This window comes from Drosophila hydei, unplaced genomic scaffold (assembly GCF_003285905.1).
Source record: "Drosophila hydei strain 15085-1641.00,03,60 unplaced genomic scaffold, DhydRS2 tig00000063-arrow-pilon, whole genome shotgun sequence".
Lineage (NCBI taxonomy): Eukaryota > Metazoa > Arthropoda > Insecta > Diptera > Drosophilidae > Drosophila > Drosophila hydei.
The window spans coordinates 9,342,425-9,362,405 of NW_022045657.1; the positions used below are offsets into that span (position 1 = coordinate 9,342,425).

General features: G+C 44.5%; 1 protein-coding gene across 4 annotated transcripts in view; it reads right to left on the bottom strand.

Moving 5' to 3' along the window:
- Nucleotides 1-19,981, bottom strand: part of LOC111594258 (nucleolysin TIA-1) — an 83,598-nt gene that overhangs the window by 27,160 nt on the left and 36,457 nt on the right. For all 4 annotated transcript variants that reach the window (XM_023307481.2, XM_023307480.2, XM_023307479.2 and 1 more), the window contains exon 3: nt 7,922-8,009. In XM_023307481.2, coding sequence (XP_023163249.2) covers nt 7,922-8,009 — 88 coding nt within the window. The remainder of the gene's footprint in view (nt 1-7,921; nt 8,010-19,981) is intronic.

The window sequence follows — 19,981 nt, forward strand, 5'->3', positions numbered from 1 at the left end:
GCGCTGCCGTGTCTATAATTACGTTCGTGCCCAGAGTAACAGGGGGGACAACAGTTGAATACAGGCATTAAGCATGCATAGCTATTTAGCCGTACAAATAAGGCACACATGCAGCCACGCCCCCGCGCCACCCTCCCGCCTGCACACATCTCTGGCTGATTTCATTAGAACTCGTGTGCTTGAGGATTTTGCTGCGGTTTCTCAATTATAATTTCATCCGTGTGCCTGCCATGTCCTTCCTATGCCTTGCACCAACAACAAAGAAATGAAATTAACTCAAAGCTCAAATTAAGTGTCCGTGTGGCTGTGTGTCTCTGTGTCTGTGCGTGTACTGCCTGAATAATCTAACGCAATTAATCGGTTCGTTATTGCTTTGACTAAGTACAAACATGTAACTGTCGCTGTTTCTGCCTCAGTGCAAATTAATCTGAAATTGCAACACATCGCACTACGTCACCTTTCAAAGCTGGACTGAGCTCAGTGCATGCAACGTTTAACTAGTTTGGCTCCCTGCCTCTCTCTGCTCCGTCTCTGTTGCTGTCAAGAAGCAACCGCTGCATTCAAATCTAATTATGACAAAGGCAGCTGACGTCAGTTTGATCTTTGAAATTTGCCAAGGTCAAAGGCGTGCCTTCTCCACAAATATTTTGACTTGATAATAATTTAAAAGAGCTGGAAAGTAAAATTTTAAAATTAATTAATTAAATTAATTTAGTTCGTTTTTCTCTTGCAAAACCCATATTGATGAAAAATAAAACACAAACTGAAATTTATTTTATTTATAATTTCGAATAGCTGGTTAAACTTAAGAGCTTGTCGTAGTTTTCACATTCTTGCAAGTATTTCAACATTTTAAATTGGAAATTAAAAGCTCATTATGTAAATACTGCTGCCGAAAACATATCAATTTGATATCAATCTTGGAACACGAGATTTTAAATGTATTTTATTAAATGTATTGGCGACCCCAAGTGGGTGGCGCTTAGATTGAAGTGTGTAGACCAGGCTCGAGCAAGCCAAAATCCAGACAAATTCAATCAATCAAACAAGAGGCAATGCCAATGCCGTTACGTGTCCGTAATGAAGTCCTGTCCAAATTTGCCTTTTCCTAAATTAGCACAAATGTTCTTTTTATGACTTTGACAGAGGCCAACGGCAATAGCAACGGTAGCGACAGCGGCAGCGGTCAGAGCATTCACAATAGCAACGACTCTGGCAATGGCAATGGCAATGGCAATGGCAAGGATGCCTTTCGCTCGGGCTGTGGCTGTGGACCTGCCGTTGTCTCTAATTTCTCATTAATTTGCAAGTGAAATCAGTGAACACGTCTGTCGTCCAGCCTCCGCGCCCACTGCGCCAACGTAACGACAACGAGCAAAGCGTAGAGCGTACAAAACGTAACGACAAGCGAAACGAGACAATGGGGCGTATGAGTGCTGTATGCAAAAGGACAGCTGCACGGAGAGGAGACAGGGGCAGTCGCTGAACGTAGTCGAATGAATGCTTGCTAGGTGTTTGCGGTGGTTTTCCGAGTATTTCGCAAGCGACCGAATGGCAACCAACGTGAGCGTTGTCAACGCCACAGCAAAGTCAATAGGAAAAGAAGAACGAAGGACACGAAGGGACAACGGGCGAAGGGAAGCCGGGACGCAGGTGCTCGCCACAGAGGGTCGCGACTGTGGCTGGCGCTTGGACTTAATTGAAAGGCGTTTATTTGGCTTTAAAAACGTAAATCAAATTCATTTAAATCTGCCCCCACCTCTGTCATCCCGCTGCTTCACCTTTGTGCTGCAATTACACGGCACTCGGCACTCGCCACTTCGACAGTGCTTGACTGGAGTTGGGTCTGGTGGCAGCTCATTTTATAGCTTGTATTTTAAATAAATGTTCAGCGTCTGCGTCGCGCTCATCTCCGCGTAGTTACCTTGCCGCAGCTGCGCAAATTCCAGCGCTTACGCCACTTTGGGCAAACAAAAGGAAGGTGCCTGACATTGGCCGTCATTCGCTTTTGTTGGATTAGCTTTGATTAGATTTTTTCCCCTATTTGCCGCCGTTGAAGCCAGGACAACGATGAACGCCGCAGTGTCGTTCAATGGACAAAACACATCTGACGCTGGCTCAGGAGTCTATTGGTCCATGATTAAAGTACTTGCGAGGCGTCCTCTGCTGCGTCTGGCTGCTAATTTTTCGGCTTCAGTTCTCGCTGCTCGAGTACTTTAAAATAACATTTCCGTGCGGCAGCTGCACCTGCGGCTCGTCAGGTCGCCCATAGGCCCGTTGAGCCAGCCATAAAGTGGGGGCCACTCAATCTGTGTGACTCATTGTGTCAAATTATTTTGAGGATTTATGCGTTGGCAGCTATTTTTTATGCCTTGCCTTGGCGCTTACTTTAATGGCAGTCAATTTATTGCCAATAAATTTGTAGCCAAAAAGTTTAGAGCAAGGCCAGCAAAGCAGCAAAAATTTCAAACATTTTTATTTGCCCCAGTGATAAACTTGCAACATATGTGCGCGGCGGGTTGAGAGTGAGAGAGACCAACACCCCTGGCCCGCAACGCAGTTGGGCCGGTTTTTGGCAGCGGCTCAACATTGCCAGGCTGCTGGCCAAGGGCTGTGCTGTGGCAAAGCCAAAACTGCACTTAAATTCAATTTGTGCCGCGTTGCCTGCGAATGACAGCCGCAATGCGAGAGGACTGACACGAACTCTAGCTGTAGCCATAGCAATAGCTATAGCTGTAGATGTAGATGTAGATGTAGCTGTAGCTCTAGCTGGAGCTGGAGCTGGAGCTGTAGCATAAAGTGCCATTTTAAATGGCAGCCAAAAATTGTCGTCTTCATTGCAGCATAATTTTCGCTGCTGTTGCTACTGCTGCTGCTTTGTTGGCGCGATAAAAAAGTTGCTCCAGCCGCAGCAGCCTTTCGCCCGCCGTCGAGCCTTTATTCGGGCTTTTCTGTTGATTTAATTTTAAATGGTGACGGCGGCCATCGTCAGGCTCTTCATTGCGCACCGAAGCAATTTTATTTATATATTCTAGCAACTGCAGGAGGGCTGCCGGCAGGGCGATGCCTTGCAAATTGTTTGGCTTGCCAACTGAGAGCCGTTTAGTTGGCCCTCGGAGCAGGACAATGCCAGTGCCCCAGCTCCATTCTGCTCAGGTCTGTGGCAGACAGCCATTCAGTCAGTCACTCAGTCAGTCGGTCGGTCAAGCAGTCACTCAGTTAGTTGCTCGTTGGGTGCAGAAGTTGGCACAGCGCTTGTCAAAAGGCAGCCAACCATGTTTGGCACTCGTGTTTTGCCTTTTTGTCAATTTTAATGAATTAATGCGTATTTTATGTGAAAAGTTGTTGCCATAAAGCTGCTGCCGCACGAAAGCAAAGTAAATTAAATAAATTTATGTTGCACACTCAGGCCTCGAATCCAAGCGGATTTGTTGTCTATTATCTAAACATTAGAGGGCTCGGGCCTTGTTATTGATACACAATCTGTACAAATTGAAAATAGGGATGGAAATTGTTAGCAATTGATGATTCGGCTGCCTGGCTGCAGGGCTGGCTGGCGGCTCGCGCGCAAAGTTTTCAACGAGCGGCCATTAAAATTATATTAAAAAGTTTACACGGCAGCCGTTTGGCCTATTTCAATTTAAATGCTGACACTTTTGGGCCTCGGCAAGGGCTTCGCCGTACTTTTAATTTGCGTTTAATGAAGTGGCATTTTAAAGCCAGAGGTTTGGCTGCCTAGTGCCACTGCCACTAACCATATACAGTTATAAATATATAGCTCAAGTTGCGGCTTGCTCTCGATATGCAGCTTCTTCGCATGGAACAACTTTTGACACTTGCCAACAAATATAAATTGTTGCAGGCAGCGTGAAAAAGTGTCAGGCTTTTGCGGTTGCTGCATTCGCTGTTGCTGCTACGAAAGTCCCAAGACTCATTTTTCACACCCAGCAAAGATTTGGGCGGTAGCAGGAGCCAAGTGCCTGGTTGGCTGCCTGGCTGACTGACTGACTGACTGACTGACTGAGTGACTGACTGACTGATTGTGCGGGCTCTGGGGCAAAAGTTTTTCGCATTAACTTCCGCTGCTCGCCGCGTCGCGTTTGAATGCGATTTTGATTTGTCATTCGTTGCGTCGTGACAAAAGCCGACGCCTACTTAGTGCGGCGCGCACAACTTTTTTCCCAGTTCCATTTCCGCAGCAGCATTCAGAAATGAAAGCAGCTCCATCAGACGCCTGGCGCCCACTTGTCGCCGATCATTGGTTTCCGCTTCCAGCCAACTTCGCAGCTCTTCGCGCCGACGTGCACAAGCGCATTTTGAAGTTTATGAAACAGCAGCAGCCGAGCCAGCCAGCCGGTGGCGACAAATCCAACTTTCTGAATAGATTAAGTTAAAAGTTTTGCTCATTTTCAGCATCGCCTCAATTGAGAGCTGTTGCCTAAGCGCCGCCGAGCTGCATCACCTATGCAAGTCCGTTTGCCCAAGAAAGAAATCAACGTAATGATGTCAACGGCATAGGACTGGGGCCACGATGTGCACAGCCAAAATCAAAACTTTCTCAAGTATCATTAAAACTAACCGAAAAAGGGAGAAACGCGACTGAGCGAGTTTTCTTTCCATTTGATAGTGCCTGCCTGCATTCAGCTATTATCTTGTTGATTTGCTTTCTTTGGCGCGGTGGCACGTACCTGTCCCACCTTGTTGCAGCGCCAGAAGGTCAGGTTTTCTTTGTGAGCGAATCTTAAAATATGTTTTGCAAAGTTTGTCCACAAGTCAGCCAAGTTAAGCCTTTTGTAGACAACAATGAACTGACTAGCAGCAACTGCGACGACTGCCAATTATGCTGCGCACAAAAGTATGCTACAGAAAATGTTATTCCATTATTTTGCCCGCTAATGCCAACAAATGAGAGCGTTTTGCTGGAATCAAATGAAATCCGACTAATAATGCCGCTCACAGTGTAGACAGCCTGAGTGCTTAAGGCCTCGCTTATTTATGATAGGCACACTCCTGCCCCGCGCAATAAATACATTGCATGTAATTAATTAATCAGCCGAATATACCGGAGTGCGACTGGTCGTTAAGTGCGCCTCCTTAATTGCAGCAATCTTAACCGCATAGCTCAGCAAGAAGCTGTAATTTGAGCGAGAATCGCCTCGGGCTTATGATAGAAATTCAATATTAAGCTCCAGCCCCGATGAACGGCCTTTGAATAGCTTGTGCCGATTGCCTCCAACTAATTGTTGAGCTGGTCTTTGTTTCATGCGGCTATTGGCTCACTCGAGTTTTATTCAATAGGCGAATTATTTATTATCCATATAAGAGCGACGCCTGTGTTGTAGTGCGAAGCATCCTCTAACCAAGTCTGGGCAAGAGTTTAGTCATGTGTTTGATGGCTCTTAGCTGCCACATCCTAATCCCATTGGGCATATTTTGATTTATTAGTTTATCTGGGCAGCCTTATCTTAGCATCATTTAATAAGCTGGCAATGAATATATTAGAACCAAATAATTGGCATGATTAAATATGCTTCAATGTGAACTGGTAACTGCTACGATTTGTATGGAAATGGAGTGCAGGGCTATGAGGCTAGGGGCTTATTGAACAAGCGCTTGAACTCTGAGATTAGAAAATTACGCATAAACCCATATCCCAAGGAGTCACCTAATGAGTTTCTTGGCACAGCAAGCCCGCAAAAACTTTAAGACATTATAAATTTACATAAGAACTTGTGCCGTCTTTATTTAAAACCACACCAACACACGCGAGCACACACACACACACACGTGTGCAGAAAGACATATCTATATTTATCAAAGCTTTTGTTGTTGTTCTTGTTGGCTAGGGTACAAAGTGTGTGCAAACAAACTTTTAGTTAATTAAAAAAATAGAAGCAGCAGCAGTAGCAGCAGCAGCAGCAATAGAGCAAAATTGTTGTATAAATTTTGCTCCTTATGCGCGACTAAATGAAAAATCTACCCATGAGTGTTGTTAACCTGATGAAAAGTAGGTAAGACCTTAAGCGAAACAGGCAACGACAACGGCGACTGACTCAGAGACTGAGACTTTGACTATGACGGCGACGGCGACGGCGACGGCGACTGCGACGCTGGCAGTGGCAGCACATTTGCGATTATTTCCCACGCGGGCACTCAAAACATAAAGAGCAATAAATTAAAAGCTAAGGCCACAGACTACGGCTAAGTACGACAACTACCATGACAACGACGACTATGACGACGTCGACGACGATGACGAGGTGGATGAGAGTGTAGACTGCCAGGACATCAGCGACATCAAGGATTCTGATGAAGCAGCTCGCGAGCGTCCTTCAAGACGCTAAAAATCAAATAAAGGAGCACCGTTCGGTGCTCGCCCCCAGGCAGCCACTTTAGGTGCAAATGAAAAATGTAATTATTTCGTAGATTTGCGTTCACAAAAATAAACACGCGGAAAATGTTACTATTTGACGGCCTCGGGGTCCACTTGAGCAGTGGAGCGAGGGCGGGGTCGACGGCTGCTCCTGCTGCTGCTGCTGCTACTCACAGCCTAATGAGCAAGAGGCAACCGGGAGAAACTTAAAAAGGCCCATAAAATGTTAAATAAATAAATAGTGGCTGACAGAGCATTGGCCCAAATGAGAGCAACTTTTGTAGCTGGCGTTTGCAAAATCTCAAAGAAATTAGCGCATACAACTTGCGGGCTTGGCTCAGGTGCACAGGGGGGCGTGGCCTGGCCCAGTCTGTTCCGTCCCGTCCCGTCCCGGCTGCTGCTCATTAATTAAGAAAGTGGCAAATGAAAAGCCAGCAAAACACGCTTCAAATTAAGGGGCTTCCTAGTGCGACGTCGACGACAACGCGAACGACTCGTTTGCCGTTGACCTGTGGGCGGTCGGCTGTGGGCGGTGGGCGGTGTGTGAAGGGAGGATGTGGGAGTGGCAGTGGTCCGTTCGTACTGCGAATAAATCAGGTTTTATTTGCTTTCACTTGTTCTGCTCTGATATTATGCTTCCCCCATTTTCATTGGGTTTGAAGGGCGCTTTGTTTGCTGCCGCGTCGCCGCTTGCGGTTCGCCAGCATTGGGGCCGCTGCATTTTGTTGTTGTTGGCTCAAACAAAAAAGTCGAAAATTAAATTATTAATTTATTGCCCGTTGCTCGAAGCCTCGGCACAGATCCACTTTCTATAGTCCGGCCTTCTCTTCAACAAAAATAAAAACAAAAAAGGCAAACAGAGAATGAACCAAAATAACCTGGCCGTTACTGTGGCGCCACATTCTGTGGCTTCCCTCAGCTCTGGCCCCCACGGCTTGCTAATTATTCATAAATAAAGCGTGCATAGGTCGCTGCCGCTGCCGGGGAATAGCCGCTCCGACTGGGCACAGCATTCGACGTTTGTTTATTTATTTAATAATTTGCACAAGTGCCGCAAAATGTTCTTTGATTGAAGTTAATGCGCCAGCCAAAAAGCAATTCGCCATCCCTGCCACAAAGCTGTGCTGTTGGCCTACTTAGGTCCACCGATCGCAGTCGCAATGAAAAAGCAATTAACAGCCTTAAATGCTCATAGATATATCAAATTAATTTTCATGTTTGCCGAATAATCAGAGCACACAAACAAACAGCCCATTTGCCCAGCTTCTATTTGCCTTTCCCATTTCGCATTTTGCTTGAACTGCTTGTTATCAAATGCTTTTGTTCTTGCTCAGACTAATTTCTTTTAAGAACACGAAAATCATGTTGAATATAAATACAATTTCTAGAAGAAAAACTAATGTCAACAGATTTAATACCAATTTCGAGCAATAAAGTTAAAGTAAGGTTAATTAAGGCATTTAAGTAGCTTTCATTTTGTATATTTTTGTATAACGTATATGATTATATTATTAGTTATTCATTAAGAAAATTGTTTAGTTAACTTACGATATTTCTCCAAATGGTGTGAATGCATCTTTCAGCTGCTGCGTTTCTATTTCAGCACTCAAGTCGCCCACAAAGATGTGAAACTGTTCTGCAATGACAAAAGAGACAAAACACAAAGGCAATTAAAAAAAGGAACGCTCTCAAGTTCAACTAAAACTAATTAAACGCCTGGCAACCGAAACTCATCAGCTTAAGCCTAAGGGCAAAGCACTTGACGTACACTTGAGACCCACATGAGAATCGTTGGCAACTGTTGCCGGCTGCCGGCTGCCGGTTGCCTGCTACTGAAATCGCAACGTGCAATTGCGGAGGTATTCGGATCTCCACTCGTGGCTGATTTTCGGCTTGACATTATCAAATGCAGCCTGTCCGCTCGCTCACGTCCGGCTTGGTTGCGTTGTCGACTTGTTTGGCAAGCGGCGTTTGTAGTCGACACTTCAGGGCACCTGCCGCTTCGGCTGCTTTAGACGAGCCGGCTGGTAGCCGCAGATACTGGGATATATGCTCCTACGTCCAACAGGAGCTGTCGCCTCGACTGCAACGTGCCAACAGCGGGTGGTGGACACGAGAGCCGCCCAAGTGTTGTGGCGTGTCATGTGTGTCTCTATGCAGACGCCAGGCGCTCGCAGATGTAACAATTTTCTCTGCTATCTCAGTTGGCTAACTCGTCAGTTGCTGTTGTTGTTGTTGTTGTTGTTGGTGCTGCTGGGGCTTCCGGGGCTTCGGCCCGTGTCCGTGCCAAAATGACATAGTTTCGTATTACAAGGAAATTGCACTTGAATATGTCAGTCAGCGGCAAAGGCAAATGTATGAATGGCACAGTGGGCGTGGCACTCATTTGCTGCCACTGTGCGCTGTGTGAACATGAGCAGTGGAAACAGCGTTGACAAATATGCCAAAAAACGTACTTCCCACCATGACCCGTGAGTTTACTAGCTCCGACGGCAATGATTCCCTTTGCCCATTACCCGCGTCCCTTCTGCTCTCGCCGCTTCGCTGGGCCATTTGGTTTATCGTGTCTGCAGCTGGCTTTGGCCACGTTTAAGCTGCGCGTCGTCCCGTAGCTTGGCACGCGCTCCTCCATTTGTCCGGCTAAACGGCAGGAAGTTGTGCTAAGCGTCATTTCCGTTGTTTTGAGTGATTGCAATTGAGATACGGTTTTTGTGGTTTCTTTTTTCGGGTTCGGGTTCGGGTTGAAGCACTTCGCTCAAGTGGTTCGAGTTGCTCTAAACTGATGTCCGATGTCATGTTCTGGCATCTGCCCTGCATTACGCTTAATATACTTTAAAGAGCTGATTATGGGTTGACTTTTGGCCGAGTGTCCTAATATAGCTAGAAAACATATCGTTAAAATGTAAAAAGTATTTCCAGCTGTAATTCCAGTCCAACTTCAATCGCTGTTCAATTCATCTTTTCGAATCACAGTATCAAACATTTTGTGTGCAACTAAATCTGTTTCAACCTACAATTTATTGCTCCGAGGCTGGCAAAGTGCAGCCCCACAACAACAGTCTCGACCGTAAACAACAGGCCATAAACTTCCAGGGGTATTCATACAACAACCTTTTTTGCTCTCGACTTTAGTCAATTGGTCAGCCGAAAACAATTAAATCAGCGCATTTCATTTAGCCACAACAACAAAAGGAGAAAGGATTTTCGCAGTGGGCCTGGCATGTTGGCCAGTAAAGTTGCAGTCGATAAAATGGCGGTTACTGACCTATGCTCAGGTCTGTAATGATGTCGAGATATCTGCAAGGACTTTGTACGACCAACAATTAATCGCCAGCATTGCTAACAATCAAGGAACTGGAGAGCGATGGGCCACATAAAAAAGTCGAGCCAAACTTCAAAACGGGGCATAAAGCTAGACAAAGCCCGACGAAATGAATTCACAGCCAAACGCCAAGCAACGAAAATGAGCCAACGTGGGGGGTGGGGCGACAGTACGGAAATGTAATTCAACATAAAAAATATCGTAAATCTTAAATTAGAAATTTCGCACATTAAAAACTTGGAAATTGCATTTAGCTGCTGCTGGTTGTTTGCGCGATGTTTGCACGGCCCATTCATGGAATGGGCAAACGAACCAAAATCCCACAACAAAAATGCCCAAAAGTTAAGACGGTTGGGGCGTGGCCGCAGCGGGTGGGCATCCAGTCCATTGGCGCACATTTTTAATGAGTTGGACATAAAAAAGTTTGAGCTTTTTGAAAAGCTGGCGTTGAAATGAAGCCAATGAAATACTGACAGACACACACACACATAGACAGTAAGACACGAGCTCTGTGGCAGCCTGCAGAGCATTGTCTTTGCTCCCATTCCTATCATCGCATTGCCGTTGTCCTCGTCCGTTGTTTTATTGCATAATCGTGAGTCAATCAGCGACCTGGGAGCCACATAGAAGAGGAAAGATCAAGGCAAGCAAGCGGACTGAGAGCGACCTTCATCAATGCAAGTCAGCTAATAAATACGTGCAGCAGCCAGTCCTCTGAGAGCACTGGCACACCTATTAAATTACGTTTGACTGCAGCGCTTTAATTTGGGCGCTCACATTTTGTCATCTATAATTGAATTGCGAGCCCATCAAATGGCGAACTGACCCCATTTGTGAATAGCCATCGAATTGTGATTGCACTTTGCCTCAATTTAGCCGCCATTATCGCACTTTACTCGTTGCGCATCAATTAGAAATGTCCCGAGTGCACGCGAATGCAAACCTGATCCAATTGCCATATAAATGTGCGCTGCTTTTGTTCCATGGGCGCATACTTTCCCAAAAGCTACAAGAGTCTGGAGAGAGTCGAATGGATGTGAGCTTGCAGGCTGCGCTTGAAGTGTGCACACATGCTCAGCAAGTGATTACCTTCATTTGCGTGCAGTCAGCATAGAGTGAACTCAAGCGAAGCATGTGGCAATGGAATGTTGTGGCAGTCGCCATAGCTGGCCACCGCTCCTCTCATACATTTTGGCATATGTCCAATGCGCGAACTGAAACCGGACTGACTACAAATGTGGTTGAAATGTACGCGAAAAGCGGCAAACCGCAAAAGTAGCTGAACAAACACAAATGTGCCAGGCCAAATCGTTGGTAACTAACATAAAAAAGGCCCAAGCATACACATGCACTCGTATAGCAGGTGGGTGATGTATGTGTGTGTGTGCCGGGTTGTCCAGCTCATGCCATGCTTTTCGTTTTAATATCTGTATATTGGTATGAGTGGAGCAACAAATGCAAACACAAATACAAATATAAACACAGATGCTAACTAACCACAGCGATTGGCCATGTGTGTGTGTGTGTGGCTGTGTACACACACATCTGTGTGCCACTCACACTGTCCTGGCAGGCAAACATAAACACATGCAAAGCAGGATTACAACGTTGGCGAATTTTGATGTATTTTCAACGGAAATAATGTTACACTGGCACTTGTACCTCTTTATGGCAACACCCGCAAGACACATCGCGCAGGCAGCAACAACAATAAATGCGGCGACTGGCAGAGTCCATTGTTGGTTCGAGTACCTCATGCATGGCTCAAACTACATTCAGTGCATCATCCAAAACAACAATGGCACTGATAAAAAGGATAAAAGCGTAAGTGGGCAGAAGTCCTGACTCGAATTGCTGTACATTTTTCATATGAACACTCGACTGTAAAATGCATTGCCTCTTGAATTAAATCAACAACAACTCAAACTGAATATACACAGCTCGTACCAACAACAACAACAAGAACATCATGCGGAAGTGCTTCGAAAATATATTCAACATTGCGGCACTACGCAGCCACAGCTTTGACCAGCTTCGCCATTTGGCCATTGTTATCGATGTGGCCTTAAGATACGATTTACTATTCAGCTACCAGCATGCACCAACACACACTGTACACCATGCAACAGGCTTACCATTGTGGTAAATACTGTTAAGCATAAGAATACGAAATGTGCCATGTCCACATCTTAGAGTTTTCGTGTACATCAACGAAGAGGGAACTTCGTTTTTAAATAGAACAAGAAATCAAAGCTGGAACAGCTTTGCGTAAGTTCTCATTGCTCTTCAAGCTGTAAGCTGCTTATGATATTGGTAATTACTTATTTACATTGACTATATATTAATTGTGAATGCATGCTAAAAAGTTTCCTCGAGTACTTCCTAATGGTAGAGATGAAAGGAACGAACTTTAGTATTTGCTTGGTTACTTGAAGCCAACAATCTAAAATTTTAATTGAAGTCAGTTGGCTTCAATTGATGTCTAATTCATTCTAAGCCGTTAACTTCTCTCATACTGGTTACTGCTGTGGCTTGATTCTCCTTACTAAATATGCTGACTTAAGGTTCAAATGCTACTTAAGGGCTTAATCTTGTCTGCCTGTCTGTCAATGCAGACTCGCCTTTAATTTTCCCAGAATTAATGAAACTTAGGAACAATTAAAAACATTTTTATTATGAAGAACCCTCTTACGATATTTTATACAATATTTTATCTCTCATATATATCCCCATCCATATCAATAATCGTTAAACAATACACCACACTGAAAAGCAGTTAGCTTTACGATTAAAGGTAGATAAGCTTAGCGTAAAAAGATTTCTCGACAATCTGCTTTCTGTCTTGTGCTACGAAAAGCTCTTTCTACTCCTCTTATCTGATAAAGAAGTTTTATTTAACTATAAATAAAGATCAAGTGTCCTTTAATACTACCAGATAGCCAGCTTATCTTCTCACTTTATGTTTCGTATGATGGAAAACAGCAAATATAACTGAGTTACAGTTACATAATAAAATATTTTGCTTAGCTATATTCTACTATTTACGTGTGCTATAAATGTTTTATCATTAAGAGTATCCTAGTTGGCCATGAAGCAAAAAGTGAAAGCGTCGCGAGCTGCGAGCGAAGGCTTAATGCTCATGGAGCTCGCGACCTCAAAGCGCATTATATGTTGTAAAAAGTATTACTTTCGCACACACACACACACACACCCTCTCGTATAGGGGCATTGCAAAAAAAAGCTAATAAGCTTTTGTGCAATTGCGAGCAGTTGCGGTCTTTTCTCGCCAACCAGCTGAAATCTAATTCCAACACAGGGCACAAAAGGTGGCACAAACAGACGAGATATAGCTATTGTATGTGACGGGCATATGCAAACGTCGAATGCTGTGCGCAGCACAATGCAATAACAACAACAAATGCAATAATAAAATCAAAAGGATTTCAGCAGCCGCAAATGCACACGGCGTATAACATTTAGCCTGCGGCTTGAATGGCTGGCGGGCGGGCGGTGCAAGGGCGGGGCTGCTGTGTAGGTGTGTCTCCTGATGTGGGCTGTGCGCTGTGGGTTGTGGGCTGTGGGCTGTGGTGTGCGCGGTGCATTAACACACGGGCCAATAAGTATGCAATGCGCTGTGACATTTTTAACGCCGTCAACAAAGGCAGCAGCAGCAGCAGCAGCAGCAGCAACAACAATGTCGACCAGCTAACCAAAGCACTGTCTGATGCCGACGCCGTCTGCTGCGCAGGAAATCACGATTACAACGAGTCAAAGCACCTCACACAAAGCCACATGAGCAGCAGAAAGAGCTGCGACCTGCAGCGCTGGTAACAGGGCGTTATGTGTCTTTGCGCGTAAATGTGTCGTTATTTGCATGGTGACAAAATTAGATTTAAATACGGCGCACCCGCCGGCCTTCCGTCATGGTGTTGCTGTTAGCGAAATGTCAGCGCATGTCCTGCTGATCAAAATGAGCTGACGTCCCGTGCGCTGCCATTAGCTGCCTGATGTATATCGAATGCTTGCTGCAAGTGCTTTGAGTTTTTTCGCCACATTCACGTTGCTTTTAATTGGCGCTAAAAGGGATATGCTGCATGCAACCTTGATGTGGGGCAGAGTCTGCAAATGCAATTGTTAGAGGCGAATTGTTTTTTAACACTCGCTGAACACGGAGTGTTTATTGAAATCGAAAACAACACTAAATGTAATTGGAAAAACTCTTTCAATCCTTGCAAGGATTTAGCTGGATTTCATCTCCCTCTCCCTGTCTCTGCGCTTGGTGAAAAATCAATTCGATTTCATATTTACGTTTATTTGAAAAGTTTTTCAATGTAACACGACGCATCTCACAATCAACGAGCACTGAATAGTGGAATCAGTCTCACGAAACTCAATCAATATTGATTTTGAATCTTAATGCTTCGAAATATGAGTTCGTTAAAAGGTTTTCCATGGGGCGTCAATAATTTGAAGCAGAGTTATTAGTCAGAATTTAGTTAGAATCAAAAGCTCAATTAAACATCAGACGCCAGTTTAGTGTCTATTCACAGTTAGTTAAATATTTTATGTCATGTATTTGGTCTCGTTTCACCCATAGTACTCGGCAACAGCCTTCGGCTGTCGGCATCATTATGAAACGTAAAACGAAAGCGATTTACAGTAATGCCAACACTTTGCCACCCGAGCATTTGCGAGGCCCAATCCCAGGCGCCATCCACTCCACGACATTGTTGTTAAATGAAGAAAGTATTTTTCAAATGCGAATTTCCGTTATGCGCATCGCGTTGAGCATGAAGACATTTTTGACTATTGTCTGCCGCACAGCAATACGACGAGCAGAGAGCTCGAAAAACAGCAACAAAGTCTGTGCGAAACTATTGCCAATGACAACGACAACGACAACGACAACGACAACGACAACGACAGCGACAAGGACAACAACGACGACGACAGCGATGAGGAAGACGTTGATGATGGCAAGCGCTTCCGCCTTTGTTGCTGCTGCTGCTGCTGTTGTTTCTGTTGTTGTTGTTGTTGTTGTTAGCGTCCTCGTTGTCGGTGCTCTGTGTGCACGACACACAAAACATTGAATGACATTATCCTTTATTGCTTATCCCATGCTTTGCGCTCTTTACGCTCCATGCTCCGTGCTCGGTACTTGGTGCTTGGCGCTTGGCGCTTGGTGCTTGGGTTTCGCCGACAGCTGCGCTCGGCACATTGGCACGCAAATGGCAGAAGCAGGACATGAACTCAGTCCGTTTGGTCTAGGCGAAAGTCAAAAGGGCAACGCGGCGTATGCGTTATATTAACTATGACACTGTCGAGCTCCAGAATCGAGTGCAGTGTCCCAACGGCGATGTGAACGATGGTCGGGAGCCACGCGGCCAGCCGCATTGTGTCCGCCAGGACAAACTTTTTCATTTCCCCGCGGAAAAATTTTCAAAAATTTCATTTCACAATGTCTAAAGAAAAACTTTGTGCCAAAGACATAGAAACTAGTTAGAACTGATTGCGGAGGGGACGAGGTCAACAAAGCTGAAAGTCGTGTCGTTTGGCTAGTTGGCTGTGCTCCTTCTCCCTCGCTCACTCTCTGTCTTACACTTTTCCACACTCGACACACACACCCACACATTGAATAGGACAGAGGGAAACGCATTTCAGCGAAATAAAGTATTCAAATAAAATATGCTAAAATCTTTGAAGTACTTCAAATAGCAAGAAGTGAAAAAGAAACAAACTGAAACGAAAAGCGAAAATAAAATAAAAATTGAAAATGGAAATGGCACACAGTCGAAAAGTTTTGCGTTTGGTTAAGTTCGAGTTCGAGTAAAATGGCAAACGCGCATAAAACCCATAGACAGGCATAGGGAAATGGCTAGAGCGGCCGAGGAAAGCCAAAGAATGCAAAAGGAAAAAAATAGAGTGGAGAAAATGAAAAGAAAAGCAAAAGCAAATGCGAACCAAAAAGTAAATATCGTTTATGTTGTCATAACGCGCTATGCCCAGCAGCCACAGCTGCTTCGCCATCTCGCTCCGACCATTCTGGCCCTTATCATTTGAATTTCTCGACGTGTTTGTCGAGCTGATGCTGTTGCCGAGACCGAGACCGAGACCAAGGCTGAGGCTGAGGCGATAAAGATGCGATAAAGTGAGAACAAGTTTGCGAGATGACTGAGACAAAGTTTTGACCGAATTTCGCAGTTTACGAGTCAGTCCCGCCCGATTCTTGACGGACGTTTGCTCACCAAGCAAAATTGCCAATTTGTGTAAATTATTAGTTCAAGTGGTGCGGCAATGAGAACTAAATCGGATATCGCATTGTCAGTACGGGTGGTTCAAGCGGATTGTGAAATTCGCTTTCAGGTCGCTTTAGAAGTTTTTATACCGTTTTGTGGCAAATGTCCAATTTAATATAAATAATTTAATTTGATTATTCGCATCGTGACGCGTCTGATTGCATGCATGTGTGTGGGTCTGCTAGTGGGCGACTGCCACGCCCACTTTTAGCATACTTAATTAAGCAGAAATATTGCAGCAAAGTTTCCAATGCGCAAAAGTTGAGAAGCAGCCAACAAAAATAACGTACAGCAAATTGTATTAAAAATTCATATTTGCCTAAATTTGTTTTCACAAGCTGCTAAGAGAGAGGGCGAGTGTGAAGAGAGAGAGAGAGAGAGAGAGAGAGAGAGAGGAAGAAAGAGAGCTTCGTCCCACATATGTAAAATGCACAGCTGTTAGGTTTAATTTAACTGCAAATAATATATAAGCTATTCCATCTACGTTACGTTATGCATGATGTGTGTGCGAGTGTGTCTGTGTGTGTGTAAGAGTTTGGCGTGTATTTGTCTTGTGTGTGCTATTGTTAGCTTTTCGCTGCTTTGCCTGCTGCTGGGAAACTCAAACACGCAACACTCGTGTGTTGGCCCAGAAAATTGTTAACCAAATTTTTGGCTTGCTCGCCAGGCGACAAAATTTATGCATGTTAAGTTATAAATATATGAACATTTAACATATGACAACAGCAGCAGTAGCAGCAGCAGCAGCAGCAGCAGCAGCAGCAGCAGCATAGCATACACAAAAAATACATTCATACACAGACAAATACATTCGCGCTTTTTCGCATTACGATTTGCGATTGTGCAGCCAACTTTTAGGCGCAAATTGCACGCTGATTATGACATTTGTAGTTTGCCAGTGTGTGTGCAGCTGCAAGGGTGAAGTGCAAATGATGACTATATTTGTATTATGCCGCAAGCTGCTTAGCCAATATTACAGGCTTTTATCCCTGACAGCCGCTGCTTTTTTAATTATTATTGTTATCACAGAGTCAGTTGTTGTTGTTGCCATCGCTGCTTTTCAAACGAAAAGTAAACATTTCAGTTCAGCAAAATTTTGTGGTATTCACTTGTATATAACAGGACAGGGAAAGAGCAAAGACCATTAGCGTTAAGCAGGTAGAGAACTTGAAGGTAATACTGAAAGCGAAGTGATCACTGATGATCACTTTGTAATATGCTATCCCTTGTCTTCTTCTTCTAGAATACTACGTACTTAACAGACTATATGGGCAGACAGAACGAAAAGTGTCTGATACCATAAGATACATGTTAAATACCTACAAAGATATTTCCCGCATATGTTGTTTCGCCTTATACGAACGTGTCGCTCCTGAAGAGCCTAAGAACTGATGATGTAATTGCAGTTACCGAACATATCTTTGATCATATCTTGACGCACTTAAGAGTGACATTTTCAATTTAAGACAGCTGAAGATTCGACAACTTTAAAGAGTTCGACTTATAAGCAATATATTATATATAAGCTATATATGATGCAAGAGAAGATAATTTACTATTGCTTCTGCGAATTTTTGTGAGCTTATGCACACAAGTGCTTTGCATGTCTCTATGAGACAACTTGGTAATGGAAACGAAGCATAAAGAGAACCTTCAATTACGCACCGCTTTCTGTGTGTATTGGCAGCGAGAGCTTAAGCCGGCCTGTAACCATGTGAGCTCGTCGAGTGAAACCATCGTATCAACATTTACACTCTAAAAGGGCGCGTTCGTTTGACCTGTCGTTGCAATAACGTTCAATTTGTTTGCACAAAACGAAAGCAGTGGACTGGGCACACATGGGAAAGCAAATGCAAACTGACTTTCTGCCAGTGGACGAGTGCAATGATGAGAGCAAAATTGTGCTAACTGCATAACTTTAAGAAAAACTAGTTGTAGTCAATTAGTTGCGTGCAACGGGTCGTATGCGCAATATTCACATATTTTGCAAATGCTTTCATTTACCCCACTCTTCAGCTATTTCTCTCTCTCTCTCTCTCTCTTTATTTCAGTGTCTTTGTCTTCTTCTTTTATTGCTTGTATTGGCCTCTTCATGTGTATTGCCCCTTGAGATTTGCAGTGCACACACTGAAGGGAGCCAGGGCAAGCCACATTTATTGATGTCTCAATTTCCTCTTGGCAAATCACCTATTAGAAATCGACAGGCAGCTTCTTGCTGTTTGCTGTTGTTGTTGTTGTACTTGTAGCAACTGCTGATTTTGATGGTTTTGTTGGCTCTTACAACTGCTGTTGCAATTCGTACACATTTGGCTGGCAAATAAAGCGCCTGGCAAGAGCTGCAAAGTAAAAATTACCCTTCACTTGGTAATGGCTAACGATTTGTTTGGCTGCCGCCATTGCCATTTTGGAATTGCAAAACTGCAAGAGACGTGTGTGTGTGTGTGTGCCAAGGGTTCTGCTTGAGCTCTTATTTTTTCAAACTATATGCTACACACTGAAGCTGCATCTGATTTGAGGCCTCATTCCAGCGCAGTTCAGCTCTCGCTGATAGCTGTTTAAGCATAGTATTATGTCAGGCCAAGCAAATAGCAGCGGTGCAGGTGTGGGAGGTGCAGGCAATATGCCACAAATTTCAATCAAACGTGCTAGCCAAAAGTTGCCTCACAAGTTTCAAGCCAGGTAAGTTAAACTCCCCTCTGTGCGTTGCCGTTAACAAACTTTTGCATTAAGACATTAGCGCAAAGTTTTTTCCTGTTGCTAGTTTTTCTTCTACCTCTTATGGTTGCAGCTGCAACAATTTCTCAACAACTAATTTCTTATTTGTTTGGCTCTAGCGCAGCGAGAACAAAATACAATATTACTTACACACACACACACACACACAGACAGAGCACGCACAGGCCGAGTGGTTGGTTGGCCAGCAAATGGAGTTTTCCATTTTCATTTCATTGCCAGCGGTTTTTATAGCGTCCAGCATGTTGCACATGAAAAGTTTTTGGCATTTCATGCGGTCTGGTTCGAAAGGCGCCTCAATCCATTGCAGTACTCGCCCGAGCATGTTCCCTGATGATCTTGATCTTAAATTAACTCTTTACCTATGTGCGGCCCAAGTGTCCGATTCGTTTGCTCGTTTTTACTTAGTACAAGCCAACCCTGAACATCGTATTTTGCCATTATATGGACATTAACTACTACCTACGAACGCTATAACCTTGACATTTTCAAACAGGTTATAAAACACTGGCGCCATACTGCCCATGCCCATCCTTTGCATCGCTGCCCGTTGCCGCTTTGGGTACGCGTTAATGGCGGACAGGCTGTGCCATCTGAGTTGCACTGGCCATCGGGGGAGGGCTGCTGTGGATTGGTGTGGTGTGCTGTGGTGCTTCGTATTATGGTTATGGTCACGGAGAGGGGCTAGCTGGTTGGCAGCCGTGCAACGGCGCTACGCAATTTCCGTTTCCGGTTGCTGCTTGTCGCTGCGCAGTGAACAGACTACAGACTACAGAAGCGAGGCGCTCCAAAAATAGCGCATCCTTGCCTCTGCTTCTTCCCGTTTGCCATTTGGCGCGCAAACAAACCGTTAACACTTTGCTGTGTATCCAGACTCTGGCTGTTAGCTCTACTTCCCCCTACCCGCTCCGCTATTCGCTCAACTGCAACTGCAACTTTGTGGCACTTGTTATGTTGTTGCTGCACTTTCGCTGTGTGTGTGCCTGTGTTTTTTGTTTCTGTGGCTGCTGCTGCCTTTGACGCGACTGCAGGTAGTAAATTTCCATTAAATGTGCATTTTTGTACAAGTTTTTGAATTAAACTTTTTGACTTGGCCATAGCTCAGCTGCTTTTGGCTGTTGCCGCAGCTCGCATCCTGCGCTGCTGTTTGCCATTTACCGCTGCTGCTTTGGCTTCTAATTTTGCAATCTTGTCCAATAAATTAAGAGAGAAACGGTAACACAGAACAAAGTTTGCCTGCGTTTCAAATGAAAGCAA